At 35.3% G+C, this 22,850-nt stretch overlaps 3 protein-coding genes across 5 annotated transcripts; all 3 read left to right on the plus strand.

Moving 5' to 3' along the window:
• The first annotated feature begins 648 nt into the window (after nt 1-648).
• LOC140829207 (serine/threonine protein phosphatase 2A 55 kDa regulatory subunit B beta isoform-like) lies at nt 649-7,820 on the plus strand. Of its 2 annotated transcripts, none has more exons than XM_073192261.1 (14): nt 649-1,109; nt 2,702-2,805; nt 2,903-3,001; nt 3,146-3,265; nt 3,709-3,903; nt 4,035-4,126; nt 5,408-5,526; nt 5,726-5,849; nt 6,072-6,195; nt 6,737-6,805; nt 6,897-6,988; nt 7,074-7,151; nt 7,295-7,365; nt 7,448-7,820. In XM_073192261.1, the coding sequence occupies exons 1-14, from the start codon at nt 992-994 to the stop codon at nt 7,582-7,584; spliced, it is 1,542 nt and encodes a 513-aa protein (XP_073048362.1). In that variant the 5' UTR covers nt 649-991; the 3' UTR covers nt 7,585-7,820. The 2 variants fall into 2 exon arrangements, with proteins under 2 accessions (XP_073048362.1, XP_073048363.1); XM_073192262.1 differs by having other exon boundaries at nt 3,709-3,900.
• Nucleotides 7,821-8,931: 1,111 nt separating this feature from the next.
• LOC140829208 (uncharacterized) lies at nt 8,932-10,140 on the plus strand. The gene has a single exon (XM_073192263.1). The coding sequence runs from the start codon at nt 9,337-9,339 to the stop codon at nt 9,931-9,933; it is 597 nt and encodes a 198-aa protein (XP_073048364.1). The 5' UTR covers nt 8,932-9,336; the 3' UTR covers nt 9,934-10,140.
• Nucleotides 10,141-12,314: 2,174 nt separating this feature from the next.
• LOC140829935 (uncharacterized) lies at nt 12,315-17,329 on the plus strand. Of its 2 annotated transcripts, none has more exons than XM_073193218.1 (5): nt 12,315-12,725; nt 14,168-14,394; nt 15,183-15,250; nt 16,674-16,744; nt 16,956-17,329. In XM_073193218.1, exons 1-5 carry the CDS (start codon nt 12,369-12,371, stop codon nt 17,100-17,102), a joined length of 870 nt encoding a protein of 289 aa, XP_073049319.1. In that variant the 5' UTR covers nt 12,315-12,368; the 3' UTR covers nt 17,103-17,329. The 2 variants fall into 2 exon arrangements, with proteins under 2 accessions (XP_073049319.1, XP_073049320.1); XM_073193219.1 differs by having other exon boundaries at nt 16,959-17,329.
• The last annotated feature ends 5,521 nt before the right edge of the window (nt 17,330-22,850 follow it).

Genomic DNA, 22,850 nt, shown 5'->3' on the forward strand with positions numbered 1-22,850 from the left:
AATATTGCATATTTTTTTATGGATTAAACATTTTCCTATGTTTTCTATATCTTAATGAACGTTCAAGTAAATTCAACAACTCATAATAAGCTTTAAAGTTGTTTATTCTCTTTTATTTCATATGGTAAATTCTGCAAATTTTCTACTATGCGTTATTGTATAATTACAGAACCCAACTCCAAATCAACATTAAAATTAAGGAACACGGAAAATATGAGTTCATCATATGTAACTATATCCCGATGAACATAAATGATGAAGAGATATTCATTAAAATTCTCTTTGATCATTTTCTTGACATATTCTAATAATATTTATGTTTCAAACTCTAAATATTTCTGATATGAAGCTGTTTTGAGTAATTATATTTCTTTTAGTTTAATGTTTTGATATGTTCTTAATTAAAATATTACTCTCCAAATCGTCTAAAATCTTTTATTTTTTGGTTCCACTATTTCTGTCTCAGTTATTACAACAATGATATCTTTGATAGTTTTATTTTATATGGAGAGTTCAAATTAAGATTTTAAGTCCTGGAGTGTAAATCATGAGTTCAAACTGGAATAATTTAATTTATATCATTTTGATCAAAATTACAATTTTGCAAAAATTATAGTTTTTTATACGAGATTCCCCATTTTCTCCCCAAATCCACTGGCAATAACAATACACACATCTTTGTACGTATATATCTATGCACGGAGAGAGAAGATCTGAATCCTAAAAATTTGTACTAATCGATGTTGTTAATATGGCACGCCCTAAATTGTTAAATCTGAATTCGTACTCTCCATGAAGAAGCCGATGCACCGATCTTATTCTGACGGACCCTCCAATCCCAAAACCTAAGCTCCTCCGGTCGACTTTTGGGATCGTATTGTTGTTTCTGAAATTTTATGCAGTGAAAAAAGGCGGTGGAAATTTAGTTGATTTATTTCCTCTCATTTTTTTTATTGTTCCTGGTAATTCCTTTCATCGATTTGTGAGAAGAATGAACGGTGGTGATGGTGGAGAGGCAGCGGCAGCTACGGCGGGTCCACCAGCGCCGCTGGAATGGAAATTTTCTCAGGTATTTGGGGAGAGGTCGGCTGGAGAAGAAGTGCAAGAAGGTAAAATTGATTAATGTGTGTGATCAATTCATGCCACGGTTCGGATCTTGTTGTAAACTTTTGGGTTCCTGCAATTTGACCTGTTTTGGGTTTGTTATTCGAGTGGAAATTAATTGGTTTAGCACAAATTAACTGTGACTTGTATGAGTTTCGGTTGGGAGTTTCAGCCAATAATCCGCCTGTTACTGTTTTTAATCAGTTATTTTAGGAGAGATGGTGTGGTGGTGAACTTAAGTAGTTTAATACTAGTTTGATTCTGGAGAATATCACTGCATGAACTTAATTATGTGTCTGAACAATGTTAATCAGTCTGGCGTTGGATCTCTATGCTTTGCTATCACTTCGTGTTGCTCTGGTTTTTCTTTGATCTGACTTTGAAGACGAATCCCCCACCTTTTGTTGCTTGCACTCCAGCCATCAACTTTATATCGAGGCAAAGCAAGGGTTGGCTTGTTTACCCTCTGCATGCAGTGATATAGTTTTCGTTGGATATTTTTTCAAGCGCGATTCTGTGGTTTAATAATGTACTGCCAGTTGTTGCTTTAGTACTGGGCATTAATGTTGTTTATCCGAAACTTTTTAACTAATGGCTAATTATCAGGAAATTCATTCGGCAAATTGGAAAGTAGCTGTCTGTTCAATCTTTTTGTCCTTTTTGGGTCATAGGAAATCGATTGTGGCGAGTGTCATGTGATGATACTAGGCTTCCACGATGCGACAATCCAACGTTTATCAACATAGGACTTTACAAATGTTGGTCTGTGTACGTGGCTCTATTCAAACGTGTCATGTTTTGGTATCATCTAAGTGGGTTAAAAAGGACTTAACGGAAATTGATTTTTCCCCATTCCAAGTAAAGATTGAAAATTGGCACATTTTGCCAATTATTGCATTTATTAAACGTGATCGAGTAACTATCCATGGTTTCTTATCTTACATTGTCAATGCAATAGGCACGCCGCTGTAGAATTAATATTATATTTATGAAAGTGTCATTCTTTTTATTGTGTATGGATCAAATCTCCATTAGCATTGTAATGCTGTGCTGGTTATTCTAGAATACTGACTCATATGAATGTTGATAATTTAATTCAGCTTGGAGTGGGATTTAGGCTACATAGTAAATCCAATCTTTATGAATCCGGGGAATTGGTAAATCCCTAATGATATACTAGATTTGGCTTGTTTGTTGAGAGGTGCAACAAATCATCCAATTTGTTCTGTACCATGGACAGTATACTTGTGGGGCATGACAGTCATTATGATTATGATGATGATGATGATGATGATGATTCTGCAGATGCAAGCCTTCTTCAAAGTCTAGTAGCTTCCCACATGTATTGAGTGGCTTAGAAAATGCTCTTGTTCTAGTTTTAACTTGATGTTAATTGTCCATGCATGAATTAGTGAATTCTAAAATGATTGGTTGCTGAACTTAACATGTCGTTATATTTTACTCTTCAATTCTACGTAGATAGCAAAAGATGATAGCATAGTATCCTCCTCTCTTGATTTTTGTCATACTTGGTGCACATTTTAAGTTGTATCTCGAATGAAATGTTTTACCAGTGGTTCTTCCTTCGAATATACAGTTGATATAATATCTGCGATCGAGTTTGACAAAACTGGCAACCACCTTGCTACTGGTGACCGTGGTGGAAGGGTGGTTTTATTTGAAAGGACAGATACTAAAGAGGTTACAATCCCCATGTCAAATCATTTTATGTTGGTGACGTGGTGTCTTGTTCAGTCGTTTTTAAAATATTGTTTCCTTTTTCAAATGAATTTTGCAGCATGGGAGAAATCGAAAAGATTTAGAGAAGATGGACTACCCAATAAGTCGACATCCGGAGTTTCGTTACAAGACTGAATTTCAGAGCCATGAACCTGAGGTCTATATAAAAAATTTCTTTTTCCACTTTCTCATGTAACATACCCGTGAGATTCCCAGTATAATTGTATTTTAAGCGTGTGGCTTTAGTTGTAGCTATGAATTATGATTGAGTTGTGATGCATACTAATGCCCGTTTCTGCAGTTTGATTATCTGAAGAGTTTGGAAATTGAGGAGAAAATCAATAAGATACGCTGGTGCCAGACAGCTAATGGAGCCGTCTTTCTTTTGTCCACTAATGACAAAACCATAAAGTTTTGGAAGGTGAGATCTAGAATTCCCTTTTTCTGGTAATTTGTTTGGAAATAAGAGAAATATTCCAATTTAATTGTTCTTATTTATCTTTTTGCACATCTTTAATCGAGACTTCAGCCATATGTGGATCTCAATTAATTATAGTATGTGTTCTGAACATATGATGTGCCTATTAATGTGTTTTTATGTCTTTAATGCACCAACCAAAGCAGTGTCTCAGCACTTAACTTTCGTGATCACCAGTTGGATTTCTTCATAGTGTACCTGGACAGGAATCGTTTTTTTTCCCGAATATAATGGAATCTAATTATGCATGTTTATACCTTAAAAATAATGATACTCTGATTCTTCGGTTTTGGTATTACACATTTCATTCCCTCCCTACATTTTTTTTATTAACCCTGCATCTATATTATTTTAAGGATTCGAATGTTTCTGTTTGATTTGGGCAGGTTCAAGAAAAAAAAGTTAAGAAAATTTCTGAATTGAATGTTGATCCTTCAAAAGTTTGTAGTGCTGCAAGTTCTATGGTTTCTTCTAGTCCTAAGCAGTATCTTTCGAATGGGAGCTATCCAGATCGATCTCACTTTTCTTCGAGAAATGATGGATTACCTGATGGCATCCATTCACTGAGATTACCTATGGTAGTTGTACTTAACTGAGCTGAAGTTTTACTTGAAGAATCGGGATTTCTACACACATGTATCATGTGATGGCCGTCTATTTTAATTTATTTTGTTACCCCTACCCTGGTAACGATTGTTTGTTTTAATTTTAGATTACAAGTAGTGAGACCAGTCTTATTGCAAGATGTAGGAGAGTTTATGCTCATGCTCATGACTACCATATCAATTCAATCTCAAATAACAGGTGAGGAATAAAAAATTGTCTTACTTTGTATATGTATTTCAGTATTTTAGTGAATTCGAGTTCCCTCCTCTCTTATATCCTTGTCTAGAGTTGGGAGAACCTGAAAAATGAAGCCGTACCTGGGGTTTTATTTTGGGTGATGCAAATTCTTCATATATGGCCACGAAATGGGGAAGCATTACCATAGTTGTCAAAGGCGAGCGCCTCTCGCCTCAAGGCGAGAGGCGCCACCAGGCGCGGGTGTTGCGCCTGGGGCAATCCCAGGCTCAACAATTTACAAAGGCGAGCCCAGGCGCGCGCCTGGGCTCGCCTTGGAAAGGCTCTCAGGCGCGCCTTAGACACGTCTTTGTAATATTAACTTAAAATGTAACTTCTCTGTTTTTTTTTTTAGTATTAACTTAAAATGTAAAAGGCCGACCCCAACACCAAACCCTAGCAGCCCAGTTAACAAATTAAATAAGCGACAAGAGCTTTGCAAACTGCAACAGAATTACATCCAACAACGCGACGACAGTTGGATGATGGAAGAATTTTAATCAAGTTACTTATTATTATGAACTTATTAATTATTTGTTGCTTTGTGTGACATTGTAACTTAATTATTTCATATTTTAATATATATTAATATAAGATAAATATTTTTTTTAAAATTTAAAAACGTGCGCCTTGCTTCGGTAAGGCGCACGCCTCGCCTTGCGCCTTGCGCCTCAGGCTCCAGAGCCCTTGTGCGCCTCGGCGCGCCTTGCGCCCTTGACAACTATGAGCATTACCGAGAACACATGGGACAGACCCTTGCAGAATATTAAACGATGATAAACTCTGTTATTGCCTTATTTCTCCCTAAAAATATAATTCAAGTGACATCTTTTAATTGTTGGATTTATTCTGAGGATGATAAAAATAACAGAGGCTCATGATTTCATTTTCCATTGGTACTGAAAAATTGTGGCTCACAACTCGAATATTCTAGCATTTATTAATTAATGAATATCTTAGTAGCTCCTAATTCAGGTAATACCTTTTGATTAAAATGAGCTGTTGGAAAATTTCTGTTCACCTAGCTATACCATATGAAGCATTGTCTTTTTATGCCTATACCATATGAAGCATTGTCTTTTTATGCTTGAATGCATAGTATGCCTCAAAACTACCACATGGACTACCTGCTTCCGAAACATCACCTACGAACATTTTATGTTTTCCATGGCCACCCCCTTGCTCTTTGTTTCAGTGACTATGAGTTCAAAATTTCTTATTAATTTTTGTTGCAATGCTTTTCAGTGATTGTGAAACATTTATATCAGCTGATGATCTGAGAATAAACCTCTGGAACTTGGAAATAAGCAGTCAAAGCTTCAATATTGTTGATGTGAAGCCAGCAAATATGGAGGACCTAACTGGTGAACTGTTTGTTTTATCCTGTCAAATTCTGAACGTGCTATGTCATTGCTTGTCAAAACAACCAAACTGTTTGGAAAATATCTTTACCTTCTTTGTTCATGAATGGACAAATAAGAATAATGTTGTAATTAAACAGATCAAATCACCATAATGCCAATGCTGAACTAGTTGTGTTGACTGATATTTACCTTATTGCAGAGGTGATAACATCAGCAGAATTCCATCCTACTCATTGTAACATGTTAGCATATAGTAGTTCAAAAGGATCCATTCGTCTTATTGATCTGCGGCAATCAGCTTTGTGTGATTCACATTCTAAACTGTAAGTTAATTAGTTTTGTACTCCTAAGTGCTTTTTCCTGAGAAATTTAAATGAGATAATCTTCCAGAATGGAAGCTCAAATGTGTGTGGTCACTAAAAATCTGAGTTGTTTTTCTGTCCCTCCTTTCTTTCTTATGCCTCGACAACTGTTTTTCATTTTGATATAGTTTTCTTGCAAATGCTCTATAATTAATGAGATATTAACGATCCGTTTGTAAACAGATTTGAGGATCTGGAGGCGCCTGGCTCGAGGTCATTTTTCACCGAGATAATCGCTTCAATATCAGATATTAAGTTTGCCAAGGATGGAAGACATATACTTAGTCGTGATTACATGACCCTAAAGGTTCTATCTTGTGATATTGTCTGCACCTTGACAAGCGTGTTGTTAGTTCGCCAATTGGTCTAAAAGTTCTCTGTTTCTTATTCTGTGTCGTATATTTTAAGTTTGGGTTGGTTCAACTGAGTTACATTAGCTATACCTAGCATCATGTGGCTAGTGAAACATGCGCTCTGAGGCAATGAACAAATTCTCAGACGTTAGTGTTCAGGTGTTAGAAAAAAATGAGTAGTTATGATTTAATAGCACTGAATTAGAGGAGTGACTGAAAGTGGCTGTTCTCATTTTGAAGTACTAAAACTTTCTAAGATTATTTCCCAACTCCATCAGGACCATGAAAGTTGGAAACTATCTATGACGTGATCTTCTATTCATTTGTTTCAGTATTTTGCTGTTGAAAATTTTTCTATCCTTGGAAGAATATCTGTACTGGGAGATTAATATCTGTACTGGGAGATTTTTTGGATCAGGATCGTATAAATATGCAAATGTCTTTGCCAGTGTTAGTTTTGTTAGTCGCTGAGTATTCTTGCAACCGCTGTTTCAGCTGTGGGATATCAATATGGATTCTAGTCCAGTAGCAACTTTCCAGGTTCATGAGTATTTAAGACCCAAGGTAAATCGAACGCCAGCCAATGACCCGGCCACTATTTTATTTTTGATACATGTGTTGCTGAGCTGATTAAAATTATTTTGATTACTTCCAGCTATGCGACTTGTATGAAAATGATTCTATTTTCGATAAATTTGAATGTTGCCTCAGCGGTGACGGTCTTCGGGTGGCAACTGGTTCTTACAGGTATATTCTCAAGTTTCTGTGTGGTTGAAATTTTAATATTGCTTTCTTCTCTGTCTATCTTACAAAATTATTGGCTCGATTTCAGCAACCTGTTCCGCGTGTTTGGTTGTAGTTCGGGCAGCACTGAAGCAACCACTTTAGACGCTAGCAAAAATCCAATGAGGTACTTCTATCAGTCTAGATTTGTCAAGTTGGTAAAACTTAAGTTATGCCATTGTCATACAATCTTGCTCCTTTATGTTTCCTATAAAAAAAACAATCTTGCTTCTTAATTGTTTAACACTGACCACGCGATCACATTTTCAGAAGGCAGATTCAGACCCCTTCCAGACCTGCCAGGTCCCTTAGCAGTAGCATTACTCGAGTTGTGAGACGAGGTATTTTGTTTTCCCTCACCGTCTTCTTATCTAAACTTCTCTCTGTGAAATTTGAAGCACATTGTCGGGATCTAAATTACAGGCTCAGAAAGTCCTGGAGTTGACTCCAATGGAAATTCGTTCGATTTCACTACAAAGCTGCTTCACCTTGCATGGCACCCATCGGAAAACTCAATAGCGTGTGCTGCTGCGAATAGCCTGTACATGTATTACGCATAAAACCTCCATTTTCAGAAAATCATGCACCATATTGGGACCGCATTGTCCAGCAAATCAAGCCTTGCCTTCTCAAACCTGTATATGAACAACCGATGCTGTGGCATACGGGCCTCAAATAGCTTTGCAAAGAAGAACAATTGTCTTTGTACCTGGACGCGACCGTTCATCAGTTTACACCCTTTCCTCTTCACCATCTATGTTTCCTTCATTTTTTCGACGTCTTTCCTGGAGAGGAGAGGCACTGTTCTTTTCTGTTCTTTCTATGTCAGGGTTGAAGTTTGGAAACAACGGGTGTAATTCACCTTTGAACAAAACTAAAGGCCGTCTTGTATTGTCCCTAGTTTTTCTCTTTTTTTATTTAAGGTAAAGATGCAGCTTTTCTACTTTATGGAACGGAGCTACTGCTTACCGTTGATTTTCTTCTTTTTAAAATTCGCGTAGATTTTCTTTCTTGGAAGTAAACTTCGGGTTCGCCATTAATTTGTACAAAATTATTTTTCGGCAGCCTATGCATTTTAATTTTGAGATCACTTTGTGAAGGTCCAGACTCAAGATTAGTGGGCGGGGTGAGTATATTACATTTTATATTTGGATAAGATTTACATAGTTTTGTGTGCTAGTAATTCTGTTATAATAAATCTTTCTTCCATATCTAATATTACTTACTACATATGGTAATAAACAAAAAAGTGGAAACATACCGTTTCAGCTCTTTGGCTTGGGTCATTGGTGTTGGTGTATGTATTATTTCTAGGACAAGTAACCATTGCGAAACAAAGAACAAACGGAAGTAAATGAACAAAACATTAGGTAATTATTTTCCTTCATAATTCTTTTCTATGATTACTGATCTCATGCTTCACATTAGTCAGGAGTAAATAGCCCATTAATATTTTTTAATCAAATCATATTGCAAGTAACCAAGGAAAAATTGACCCCATAGTTATTGTTCAGATAAAAAAAATTATAAAGTTGTCTAAATTTAAGTTGGGGAAGTTATTTAAAAATCCCCAATCATAATATTTCTTTGCATTCACTCCCTACCCACAAAATTGTGGTACTATTTCATACAAAATGTGGTACACTTCATGTGGAAATGTGGTACACTTCATGTGGAAATGTGGTACTAAAAAAGTACCTAGGGACTGAAAACAAAGAAAAAAGGCGGCTGGGGACTGAAGCCAAATTTCCCGATTTAAGTTTGCATTTGATTGATTGATTTGAAATTAAGGGTTTTAACTAAATATTAATAAATAAGAAATCCGCAGGTCGAGAGTGACTGCGCTGTCAACGATATTCCATATAATTGATTGTATGTATAGTTTGCGATATCTAATCTGACGGTCTCTGTGACGTGAAGTTATCGAAATAATTCACAAAAATCAACGATAGAAGCACCAAACCCCATGTCTTCCATTTTCTCTCACAATTTTCCACTCTTTCTCCAAAAAATTCTTCATTTTAGAAATAGTAGTACTCACCTGAAATTCAAGCTTTATATCGATGAAAACTACTAAACCAATCACCTGGTTTTGGTGATCCACGTCCGAGTTTCTTGATCGTTCTGCGCCTGCCCTTCTACCGTCCTTATTCCAAAAACCCCAGTACACTATTCTTCTCCCTTATGAAGGCGTACCCACTTCGAATTCAATCCCAAAACTCAATCTTTTCATAATTTTCCGAAATCAAGATCGATTTAAAACTGACCCGCATCAAAAATTCATCCAAAAACCGACCTTTTTCATCCAAAGAATGCAAGACCCATCGCTGTATTCTCAGATCAGATCACAGTTACAGCCGCAGCCACAGTTCCCAGATCAAGAACACTTGAAGTGTCCGAGGTGTGATTCCGCAAACACGAAATTTTGCTACTACAATAACTATAATCTCTCTCAGCCACGCCACTTTTGCAAGAGCTGTAAAAGGTACTGGACTAAAGGCGGCGCGTTAAGGAACATCCCCGTCGGCGGCGGCTCCAGGAAGAACACCAAGCGTAGCTCCTCCTCCGCCGCCTTACACAACCATCAGAGCAAACGCCCTGCAGCATCAGCATCTAATAACAGCAAAACTGACGGTGCCTCAGAAATTAAAGAGCTATTACCTCTCGAGGGGGATAACTACGTGGGGCAGTTTGCTAACTCGGTGGAGGTGAGTGGGGGTTTCAGCTCGCTGTTGGGTGGGCAATTTGGTAATTTTTTTGGTGGAACCAATGGGTCAAGCTTGCAGTTGAAGGACCATTTTGGAGAACCGGGCCCGGGTCATAATATGGATCATCAAGTTGGATTGGAAAGTAGTAAGAATGGTAATGGTTTCTTGGTTAATGGTGGCAGTGGATTATGGCTGGGATGATCTCTTGGTTGGTTATTTACGCCAAAAGGTCAAATATTCCAGTGTAAGGTAAGAAATGTATTGAAAAATGACGAGAGAGTTCTATATTTGACTTTTTTTTTCCTTTTCAAGGAACTTCTTTTCCCTGTATTTTAAAAGTTGGTGATGCAGAATTTGATGAATGTAAATATAGCAATATTAAACTATAAATAATTTTGTTTGAAAACATGTCCGAGTTGTTTGGTCGAAGCTCGATATCGAGATTTTATCTCAAACTTAATATTAAATCAGTTCTAAATAGTGGACATTGACCTTTGCATTTGCATTTGCATTCAACTCAAATGAGAAAAAAATCGACAAATCATTTTCTTAATTAAATAGTTGATTAGGATAAAAAACATAGTACTCCCGTGGGTTTTGAAAATCTGTATTCTAATTGTGGAGGTGAGCATGTAGTATTTTCTTCTTTCTTTCCTTTGAATGGCCTATTAGTATCAAACTATCTCCCCTAAATTTTAATAATTTTTACATTATTACATACATTTTTTAATTAATGTTCGACATTCAAGAAACTAATTTCATTCCCTTGACATGAAAACGAGCTGCAACTTGCAACACATGAAAACTTGACATGATCCGTCTCACAGATTATGATCTGTGAGATCATCTCACACCAAACTCACTCGTCAATGTATTCGGAAGCAGTGATGAAAATCTGATGTTGAGCTGGCCTGAAGATTATGTTATATTTTTGTTGGAACTCGGAAGATATGGAATATCATTTTAGTATAACTAATCTCGTGTTTTTGTTCTTGAAAGACTGTCTAAAATATTTTTATCTTTTTGTATGATTTCCCCTTTGTCTGGCATTGGTCGGTCACCTTCAAATTTTTTTATTTCTTTGCGAGATCTTGTTTTTTAAATTAAATGGTCAAATTTCTTGATTATTATATTGATCATGTCGAGTTATTTTGATGTAGGGGTGTTGGGGTGGTCCAAATCTTAATATTTATAATATATATAGATTAAATATTTTTTTTTTATTACTTTTGTCTTCAATATGATAACTATTTTGAAAACAAGACACAACGCAGGTCCCATTGGCCACGATTTTTTTTTATTAGCAAAAATTTGTGTGAGACGATCTGATTGTTCGTAGACATATCTTTTATTTGGGTCATTCATGAAAAAGTATTATTTTGGTAGAATTAATCTCTTCATAGATAAATATTAATGAGACCGTCTCATAAGAGACCTATTCTTTTTTATTAACATATGATTTTTATCAACGACGGTTTTTTAAAAGACTCTGTGTTAATTTTTTTTTTAAAACAGCTCTTTAATTTCTTTGTTATATATATAAAAAAAACACGTATCGGGTCTATTGCTTATAATTTTTTTATTTCTTTCTTTCCATGAATGTTTAAACAGTTGACTTAAATGTGCGAATCGCTTGTTCTTAACGGATTTATTTTATCCAATACCATTCTATTGATTGTGAGACTGACTTGTGAAGAGTTTAATGAGGATAGTCTACAGTCGGTCAACTTTCTTTTTTGTCAATCAAGTCAAAAATCTCTATTTATTATTATTAAAAATTATGAAATTCATCAATTATAAAATGACAAAGTCTAAGTTTTGAATTAATGGTGGGCCCAGTAGATAACCCTTGCATAAAGGGAAGGAGTTATATTATTGGTCCATATCCACACATGGACCAGAAAGGCCCAGATAATAGCTCTCAGCCCACGGTTAATGGACCACTCAAGTCCACATATCGAAGAGTTAGTCAAGTGGCATGTCATTTTTTGGATCACTGAAATTAGGGCCTGCGGCATGGATTCGATCCGGAGTAGAATATTACAATAATAAGTTTAAAATGATATTTTTATGTTTTTGTGTATTTCAAATTAATCATAATTAATTTTTTTATTTATATAAATAACAAATGCCAATGTGAATGATAATAATAATATTTTAGAAACATAAGAAAGGAAAATCCAATGGACTGATACTTCAATTTCTGTGGTTATCTTTTGTTTTCGGACTAATTTTCCAAATGTATTTTCATGTTAAATTAAGATATTTGATTTCATAAATGACTCGATCATAAATTTTAAATGATACTTATCTTGAATATATTTAAAATAGTTGAAAGGAAGTAAAAATTAGCATTTAACTCGATTGAATCCATCCAAACAAATCAGATAATTCTATGATGATGAATTTGAAATATGGTCTCCGATTATAACATAATTTTAACAAATCGAAACTTGTTAAAATTAGTTAATTATAACATAATAATAATAATATAATAATAATATTAAAAATATTATAAAAAAAATGGGAGCTGCTGGGATTTAATACATATAGCACGAAAAATCTAATAAATTAGTGATTTCTTCGAGGGCTGTTCCAAGTCATTGTTAACAATCCCTCTGGGATTCCGAAATTCAATGTACGGAGGTTCTGGAAAGCTTGGCCGCGGCGGCGGCGGCGGCGGCGGCAAGCGGAATATTCACGCTCCTCCAATCAACCGTAACTCCACCTCCACATCGGGTGGCCGCCTTTCTTCGGGCGGCGGCGCGGCTGCCGTCACCAGAGGCCGCGATGGCGGAGGGGAGTCGGTCTCTGGCCCCACATCTTCTAGGCAAGCGGAGGAGACGTTCAGCCTCGTTACGAGGAATCCTCTAAACTTCGCGATGGCATTAAGGCTTGTGCCTGACCTCGTTGAGGAGATCAATCGCGTGGAGGCTATGGGGGAAACGGCGCGTATCAAGTTTGATTACAATGCGAATAATGCCAATGGAAATGTGAGTGTGGATGTTCAATTCTGTAGAAGCTTTGGGTTTTTCTGCTGCTTGTTTATTTTATCAGGTGGACTTGAGTCTTGAGCTGTGTATCGACACTTTATTATAATCAGATTAATACTCTTATCACATTGAGGGTGCTTTATCCATGGTTAGGAGTTCGACTCAAAATTTGGTATAGTTACATCTTTGTGTCTAGATTGGGTTTTCCAATGTTGCGGATTCCAATTTGGAACTATAATAGAAACTACAGGTCCTAGTGTACGTCGACCGCGTTTGATTTGGTTTGGACACAGAGACATCTTTTTCATTGTTCTGTGATTCATGCCAAAGCGTTGGTAATACACTTAAGTTAGTATGCATTCAGAAAACGTGAATTCTCCTGGTGGGGAAGTAGGGAGAAGTGGAGAAGTTTGGTGTGCTTTTGAGGAAAAACAGGCAAGGAAACTGAACCGATTCGGATAAGAAAAAGTAGTTGAATATGCGTTCTAGAATTTGTTGTTTTTATGATGGATATATATGCCAGTCTCGCAGCATTCTATGATACTGAAATGATTTTCGTTTGAGTTCAGACTTTTGAGACAATTCAAGGCTGCCTAAATCGGTAGCTCATTATTTGCTAGTCTTGGGTAGAACATGATAAGCATATACTGGCACCCTGAATTCTTGTCCTGCGATGCGAATGCCAGTTTTTTTCCTTCAATTCCTCACCTTCTTTTTTTTCTTGACTTGTCTAGTTCCTCGTAAAAGTTCAGTTGGAACCAGGGTATCAGATTCGTTCGGTTTTTAATTGCTCAGTGCGTGGAGTTAATAATAGTTTTTCTATCTAAAGATAACCTGAGGCTTTTTTTGCGTGGTGTAGGAAACTATGCTTCTAGATGACTGGTGGCCATTTTTTAATGTGCTGACTATTTTCGGAATTTTTGCTGTTTCTTATCTTATGTTTTGAAGTGCCTAGATAATTGTCGTTATTTCAATATAGTTAAGTGTTATGCTGATAACAGAGAAGGCTCTACTATCAGCAATGCCATGTTTTTGTTGTAATGCATAATTGCTGGTGATGTGGTGACATAATGGTCTTTACTTGGTCTTTCTGTTAGTTGCACAATAAATTTGGTCTGCGCATTTCAGTTTTGATACTTCCCTCGAAGGACATACCAGAGTAAAATCACTTATTTACATCTTAGTAAATCATAAATATTTCATATCTAGTACTTTCGCAAGAATCATGTCCTTGGTTGCCTTCATTCACCTTCTCTCACTTTGCTTGTTGTATTGTTGAACATCAATTGCATCATTATACTAAACAACCCAGGTGCTTTTTCATCGAGATTCTTCTTAAAGATTTCTTGATAGAATTGGGGGTTTTATTTTATGTTACTGTTTTTCTCGTATTATTTTCAAATAAAAGTAGATATTTAAACTTATCCTTTTTCTGTAACAAGGTTATCACTGTGGGAGATAAAAACTTCAATTTTACATGGTCGAAGGAAATGGGGGAACTATGTGACATATATGAAGAATGTAGAAATGGCGAAGATGGAAATGGCTTGCTAATAGAATCAGGAGGCGCTTGGCGTAAGCTGAATGTGCAGCGTGTATTGGATGAATCAACTAAAAAGCATGTCAAAATGCGATCTGAAGAAGCTGAGCGCAAGAATAAAACACGAAAGTATAGCTTCTTTTCTCGAACTATTATGTCATGCGTATACTACATGTTTGTATTTATATTACATGTTTGTATTTTTAAGTTGTAAATTGTGAGAAGCTGTCTGGGATTCTGGTATATATAGATCACCGGATGAATTGAAATGATGTTCAAAACAATTAATAATGGTGTAAGAAGCTGGAAATTATGGCATAATTTCCTGGATAGGTATAATTCTTATACGTCAAAAATCAACTTAGAAAGCCGAAATCGATATATTTTTCCTTTTATCCTTCTGGTTTCTCTCTCTTTCGCTGTGAGGAAGGGTGTTTGGGGTAGATTTTGAAATATGTTAGCACGTTCACATTTGTTAATTCCCTCAAATTATGATAATCTCTCACTATAATATACTTATATGCGGCTAAAATTTTGATTTCATCTCTCATAGTGTAATCGATTCACTTGTATTCATGGTGATATTTTGTTTGATTTGAGAGATCAAATATGTTTATTAAGACCGGGCTACCCTGCTATAACTCCCTATACATCATAAACCAATCCTTAATACTTCAGTCATTGATTTTTTTCTAGTTCTTCGCCATATTGGTTCTTCTTTAACATGGGAGAATTTTTTCTGCATATTGTGTTACTGGTGAAATTGAATAAGTGGAGTAACTGGTTTGATCAGATGATGAAGTCAATAATTCATGATGCTATTATAAGAATGTAGAAGAATTCAGCCTTTCAGGAGACAAGAATGATATGATATTTTTTAAGTTTTTCATTAAGTCCATTCTATTTCTTGACAACAGATCCATAGTCTTAGACCATCAGAATTCAAGTATGAAGAATCAAATGAAGGCACTTGCTGCGGCTGAATGTAAGCTTTGTAATTTTTGCATTTTTTCTTTTTAACTGCCCTTCAATTTCTCATAAGCTAATTTAGATTGATTGATTAAGCCTTTGAGCACACTCTATTTTGCGTTTTTTGGATATATCAATGTTCATTTTCAAAGCTCAAGCCCTTCACTCAAAAAAAGATTTTTTTTGCACCATTTGTAACAAAAACATTGTCTCTCCAGCTTTTCAATTCAAACGAGATGATTACATGTGTGGTGCTTTGTAGAAGGGACACTGCCTTTACATCCTATACACCTATAAAACCAACACTTATCTGTTTCTAGCGTCTTTATTTCAGTGGAACTTTTGACATATGTGATGCTTTATGAGCGGCAATCATTGATGAAAAAGGAAATTTTATACCTAGGAAATAGGGCTGTCAACTGAAGAACTGAAACCTGAAAATCCGGTCCGGAGCTGTGAAACGCGGTCTGATAAAACAATATTTGTATTTGCGTCAGTTTCTCATAGGATAACCTATCCATCCCTGTTGCCCCATAATAAATATTTTTTTTAACAAAAAATATTCTCTATACATTTTTAATATTTTTGTATATATGTTAAATAAATTTCTTATTAGATGCCATCTTTATAGAAATACTTCCTCGTATTTTGTTTAGTCTTTATTTAAAAGCGGAAAAAACCGACTAACCCGAACCCAGCATGTTTAGCTCGATTTTTAATCCGTTGAGTTATTTTTATATCAACGCATCCCGAAAATAAAGCAGGTGGACTAAATTTACCTCAATTCGGGACCCCTCCAGCCAGTTTACACTACACGTTTGCCCCACACCTACCTAGAGATGTCATAATCTCTTTTGCAACTTTTGCATCTTTACCCTCTCTTGCAACCTCACTTTCATGATGCATACAGTTAGAATTGAAAATTTTCATACTACAATAAGAGCACCTTTTTACATTAGTTATTGTTATTCATGTATCTAAAGAAACTCTGTTCTAAGTACCAAATTTCCTCGTTTTGCTATTAACATTGTGCGTGGGCAATGCTATTATCACGATCATTATATTTATATGCCACAAGAAAATGTTACATATGATTGACACCCACTTGGTCTTATGTTGAACTACTGTTTTTTGAATGTTATTAGCAACACTCAGGGTAGTTTGAACACAAAGCATTCAGCTTAAAAATTGCTTTATTAAGCAAGGTTCTTTTAAATATCTTAAAAAGCGGTTCTGTTAGAATTTGGATATAATAGTGAAAACTCTCTCTTTTAAAGAGAGTCGCTGAAGCTCAAAAGTCAGATTTTTGTAAATCTAGCTTTTTAAATTGTTTTTTAAGCCTATCTGAACACAACTTTTTAACGAAAGCATTTTTTGCCCCATAAGCTTTTCATATCCAAATGCACCTCTAAACTAATTCCACCCGTTTTTATTTTCAGCTAATTCATGGAGAATGCCTTTTAAAAGGAAAGAGCCTCCGTTCAAAAGTCAAAACCTGAAGCCTATCCGGGTGAGTAGGATAATGACTTTGATGAATTGTTTTCTTGCCACAGTTATTTTGTTTCCATTTTCATGTCAGAAGAAATAATTTTAGATTCCTAAAACGACTCTTATTTTCATGTGAGAAGAAATATTTTTAGATTCCTAAAACGACTCTGGGCTTGTCTTTTCTGTAAATACTAACTGTCTCCGTTGGTTATTTTGCTTGACCATCACATTAGCAGGTGGACCTCCTAAATCTGTCTATAAATCCAGTTTGTCTGCACAAAATCCATCAAAAAATAGGCCCTCCTCTGGTTCATCATTGTCTTCTCATACAGAGCAATATGGTGCACCAGCTCACCCATCTGGAAGCAGCAATCCCATGAAGGGAAATGCCATTGTGTCTGATGCTACACCCTCTCAAGCATCAAGTAAAGCTACTAGTTTAGACAAAGAAATGTCTAGTAGGATGGCAAATAATACTGTCCCCAATAAACCAATTCAAAACCAGAACGTGGATGCTAAACATTTTGATTTGAGAAGCTTCATTGTGTCTCTTCTAATGGAGCATCATGCAGATGGAATGAGTCTAAAGGTTAGGGCATATGACATGAAAAAGGGGGAGGGGGTGGGTGCTAATTGTAGGGTACTGGGAATATTTTTCAATTTCACACTGTACTAAATTTGTACCGGTTATATTTTAGTTGGAACTCGGAAGATATGGAAAATCATTTTAGTATAACTAATCTCGTGTTTTTGTTCTTGAAAGACTGTCTAAAATATTTTTATCTTTTTGTATGATTTCCCCTTTGTCTGGCATTGGTCGGTCACCTTCAAATTTTTTTATTTCTTTGCGAGATCTTGTTTTTTAAATTAAATGGTCAAATTTTTGATTATTATATTGACATGTCGAGTTATTTTGATGTAGGGGTGTTGGGGTGGTCCAAATCTTAATATTTATAATATATATAGATTAAATATTTTTTTTTATTACTTTTGTCTTCAATATGATAACTATTTTGAAAACAGACACAACGCAGGTCCCATTGGCCACGATTTTTTTTTATTAGCAAAAATTTGTGTGAGACGATCTGATTTGTTGAGACATATTTTATTTGGGTCATTCATGAAAAAGTTTATTTTGGTAGAATTAATCTCTTCATGATAAATATTAATGAGACCGTCTCATAAGAGACTTATTCTTTTTTATTAACATATGATTTTTATCAACGACGGTTTTTTAAAAGACTCTGTGTTAATTTTTTTTTTTTAAATCATCTTTAATTCTTTGTTATATATATAAAAAAAAACACGTATCGGGTCTATTGCTTATAATTTTTTTATTCTTTCTTTCCATGAATGTTTAAACAGTGACTTAAATGTGCGAATCGCTTGTTCTTAACGGATTATTTTATCCAATACCATTCTATTGATTGTGAGACTGACTTGTGAAGAGTTTAATGAGGATAGTATACAGTCGGTCAACTTTCTTTTTTGTCAATCAAGTCAAAAATCTCTATTTATTATTATTAAAAATTATGAAATTCATCAATTATAAAATGACAAAGTCTAAGTTTTGAATTAATGGTGGGCCAGTAGATAACCCTTGCATAAAGGGAAGGAGTTATATTATTGGTCCATATCCACACATGGACCAGAAAGGCCCAGATAATAGCTCTCAGCCACGGTTAATGGACCACTCAAGTCCACATATCGAAGAGTTAGTCAAGTGGCATGTCATTTTTTGGATCACTGAAATTAGGGCCTGCGGCATGGTTCGATCCGGAGTAGAATATTACAATAATAAGTTTAAAATGATATTTTTATGTTTTTGTGGATTTCAAATTAATCATAATTATTTTTTTTATTTATATAAATAACAAAGCCAATGTGAATGATAATAATAATATTTTAGAAACATAAGAAAGGAAAATCCAATGGACTGATACTTCATTCTGTGGATCTTTTGTTTTCGGACTAATTTTCCAAATGTATTTTTATGTTTACTCTATATTTGATGGATGAACATGTTAAATTAAGATGTTTGTTTATAAATGACTCGATCATAAATTTTAAATGATACTTATCTTGAATATATTTAAAATAGTTGAAAGGAAGTAAAAATTAGCATTTAACTCGATGAATCCATCCAAACAAATCAGATATATATGATGATGAATTTGAAATATGTGATATTAAATTTTTTTCCCTAATATGTCATGAGGAGAGCATTAGTCTAGGGATGGCAATTTCCTCCGAACTCGTTGGAGGATCGATACCCGACCGAAATAAAAGAGTGTATCGAGGGATTTTTAGACCCGATTAAATAATTGGGTAATCGGGTATGAGGATTTTCAGGTTTGGGTATGGAGGCGGGTTTGATATAACCGACCCACCCCGACCCGAATACCCGTTTAAATTAAATATAAATATAAATATATATGTTATATATAGTAATTATATTTATTTATATTAAAAATTCATCTTCTCCAATACAAAGTAAATCATACATATATAATAATATATTTATTTATATTAAATATTCATCTTCTCAAATTCAAGTAAAGCGATACTTTTTCTTTTCTCGGTTTTACTTTACGTTTCAAGGTTTTATCGCTCTTTTATTTTCATTCAATTTTTCATCTTCTCCATTGGTAAGTTTATTCCAGTTTGACTTCAAAAATTGAAAAATATTTTATTTTGTTGAATTGCGTTACTTTTATTCAAATAATATAAAATATTTTAATATTTTGTTATTTTTCTATAAAGTTATTTTGCAAATTTTTATCATTTAAATTTTTCATATGTTCATTTAAATAATTTTTTAAATATTCAAGCTTCATTGAAAAAATTCAATTGTATATGATAATATGGTATTGGGTAGGGTATGTGTATCCGATAATCCGATGAGTATGAGGATGTGGATGAATTCAATACCGATGGGTATGAGGAGAATTTAAAAATGAATATGGGAATTAATGTGAAATCCGACCCATACCCTACCCATTACACCCCTAAGAATACTATTCTTACTAACATCTGAATTAGACTAATAGGCCATTCGAAACTTGTTAAAACTATTTAATTATTATAATAATAATATAAAAATATTATAAAATAAAAAATGGGAGCTGCTGGGATTTAATACATATAGCACGAAAAATCTAATAAATTAGTGATTTCTTCGAGGGCTGTTCCAAGTCATTGTTAACAATCCCTCTGGGATTCCGAAATTCAATGTACGGAGGTTCTGGAAAGCTTGGCCGCGGCGGCGGCGGCGGGCAAGCGGAACATTCACGCTCCTCCAATCAACCGTAACTCCGCCTCCACACCGGGTGGCCGCTTTCTTCGGGCGCGGCGCGGTGCCGTCACCAGGGGCCGCGATGGCGGAGGGGAGTCGGTCTCTGGCCCCACATCTTCTAGGCAAGCGGAGGAGACATTCAGCCTCGTTACGAGGAATCCTCTAAACTTCGCGATGGCATTAAGGCTTGTGCCTGACCTCGTTGAGGAGATCAATCGCGGGGAGGCTATGGGGAAACGGCGCGATCAAGTTTGATTACAATGCGAATAATGCCAATGGAAATGTGAGTGTGGATGTTCAATTGTGAGAAGCTTTGGGTTTTTCTGCTGCTTGTTTATTTTATCAGGTGGACTTGAGTCTTGAGCTGTGTATCGACACTTTATTATTATCAGATTAATACTCTTATCACATTGAGGGTGCTTTATCCATGGTTAGGAGTTCGACTCAAAAATTTGGTATAGTTACATCTTGTGTCTAGATTGGGTTTTCCAATGTTGCGGATTCCAATTTGGAACTATAATGAAACTACAGTCCTAGTGTACGTCGACCGCGTTTGATTGGTTTGGACACAGAGACATCTTTTCTCATTGTTCTGTGTTTCATGTCAAAGCGTTGGTAATACACTTAAGTTAGATGCATTCAGAAAACGTGAATTCTCCTGGTGGGGAAGTAGGGAGAAGTGGAGAAGTTAGCGTGTTTTGAGGAAAAACAGGCAACGAAACTGAACCGATTCGGATAAGAAAAAGTAGTTGAATACGCTATCTAGAATTTTTGGTTTTTATGATGGATATATATGCCAGTCTCGCAGCATTCTATGATACTGAAATGATTTTCGTTTGAGTTCAGACTTTTGAGACAATTCAAGGCTGCCTAAATGGGTAGATCATTATTTGCTAGTCTTGTGTAGAAACTTGATAAGCATATACTGGCACCCTGAATTCTTGTCCTGCGATGCGAATGCCAGTCTTTTCCTCAATTCCTCACCTTCTTTTTTTTCCTTGACTTGTCTAGTTCCTCGTAAAAGTTCAGTTGGAGCCAGGTATCAGACTCGTTAGTATTCCAATAAAATTTTCGGTTTTTAATTGCTCAGTGCGTGGAGTTAATAATAGTTTTTCTTCCTAAAGAAAACCTGATGCTTTTTTTTTGCGTGGTGTAGGAAAAATGCTTCTAGATGATGGTGGCCATTTTTTAATGTGCTGACTATTTTCGGAATTTTTCTGTTTCTTATCTTATGTTTTGAAGTGCCAAGATAATTGTCGTTATTTCAATTAATTAAGTTTATGCTGATAACAGAGAAGACTACTATCAGCAATGCCATGTTTTTTGTTGTATGCATAATTGCTGGGGATGTGGTGACATAATGGCCTTTACTTGGTCTTTGTTAGTTGCACAATAAATTTGGTCTGCGCATTTCAGTTTTGATACTCCCTCGAATGACATACCCGAGTAAAATCACTTATTTACATCTTAGTAAATCATAAATATTTCATATCTAGTACTTTTGCAAGAATCATGTCCTTGGTGCCTTCATTCACCTCTCTCGCTTTGCTGTGTGTATTGTTGAACATCAACTGCATCATTATACTAAACAACCCGGGTGCTTTTTCATCGAGTACCTTATTCGCTTAAAGATTTTGATAGAATTGGGGGTGTTTTATTTATGTTTCTGTTTTCTCGTTTCTTTTTCAAATAAAAGTAGATATTTAAACTTCTCATTTTTCTGTTACAAGGGTATCACTGGGGGTGATAAAACTTCAATTTTACATGGTCGAAGGAAATGGGGGAACTTTGCGACTATATGAAGAATGTAGAATGGCGAAGATGGAAATGGCTTGCAATAGAATCAGGAGGCGCTTGGGTAAGCTGAAGTGCAGCGTGTATTGGATGAATCAACTAAAAAGCATGTCAAAATGCGATCTGAAGAAGCTGAGCGCAAGAATAAAACACGAAAGTATAGCTTCTTTTCTCGAACTATTAGTTCATGCGTATATTACATGTTTGTATTTAACTACATGTTGTATTTTTAAGTTGTAAATTGTGAGAAGCTGTCTGGGATTCTGGTATGTATAGATCACCGGATGCATTGAAATGATGTTCAAAACAATTAATAATGGTGTAAGAAGCTGGAAATTATGGCATAATTTCCTGGATAGGTATAATTCTTATACGTCAAAAATCAACTTAGAAAGCCGAAAACGATATATTTTTCCTTATCCTTCTGGGTTTTCTTTTTCTTTCGCTGCGAGGAAGGGTGTTTGGGGTAGATTTTGAAATGTATGTTAGCACGTCACATTTGTTAATTCCCTCAAATTATGATAATCTCTCACATAATATACTTATATGCGGCTAAATTTTGATTTCATCTCTCATAGTGTAATCGATTCACTTGTATTCATGGTGATATTTGTTTGATTTGAGAGATCAAATATGTTTATTAAGACCGGGCTACCTGCTATAACTCCCTATATATTACATTTTATATTTGGATAAGATTTACATAGTTTTGTGTGCTAGTAATTCTGTTATAATAAATCTTTCTTCCATATCTAATATTACTTACTACATATGGTAATAAACAAAAAAGTGGAAACATACCGTTTCAGCTCTTTGGCTTGGGTCATTGGTGTTGGTGTATGTATTATTTCTAGGACAAGTAACCATTGCGAAACAAAGAACAAACGGAAGTAAATGAACAAAACATTAGGTAATTATTTTCCTTCATAATTCTTTTCTATGATTACTGATCTCATGCTTCACATTAGTCAGGAGTAAATAGCCCATTAATATTTTTTAATCAAATCATATTGCAAGTAACCAAGGAAAAATTGACCCC

Source organism: Primulina eburnea, chromosome 4 (assembly GCF_022965805.1).
Source record: "Primulina eburnea isolate SZY01 chromosome 4, ASM2296580v1, whole genome shotgun sequence".
Taxonomy (NCBI): domain Eukaryota; kingdom Viridiplantae; phylum Streptophyta; class Magnoliopsida; order Lamiales; family Gesneriaceae; genus Primulina; species Primulina eburnea.

Coding starts and splice junctions, on each gene's coding strand:
- LOC140829207 (XM_073192261.1), top strand. CDS start 992: ATGAACGGTGGTGATGGTGGAGAGGCAGCGGCAGCTACGGCGGGTCCA. Junction 5,527..5,725: donor AAATATGGAGGACCTAACTG/GTGAACTGTTTG, acceptor ACCTTATTGCAG/AGGTGATAACATCAGCAGAA. Junction 6,989..7,073: donor GTGGCAACTGGTTCTTACAG/GTATATTCTCAA, acceptor GCTCGATTTCAG/CAACCTGTTCCGCGTGTTTG.
- LOC140829935 (XM_073193218.1), top strand. CDS start 12,369: ATGTACGGAGGTTCTGGAAAGCTTGGCCGCGGCGGCGGCGGCGGCGGC. Junction 12,726..14,167: donor CGAATAATGCCAATGGAAAT/GTGAGTGTGGAT, acceptor TTCTGTAACAAG/GTTATCACTGTGGGAGATAA. Junction 16,745..16,955: donor AAAACCTGAAGCCTATCCGG/GTGAGTAGGATA, acceptor CCATCACATTAG/CAGGTGGACCTCCTAAATCT.
- LOC140829208 (XM_073192263.1), top strand. CDS start 9,337: ATGCAAGACCCATCGCTGTATTCTCAGATCAGATCACAGTTACAGCCG.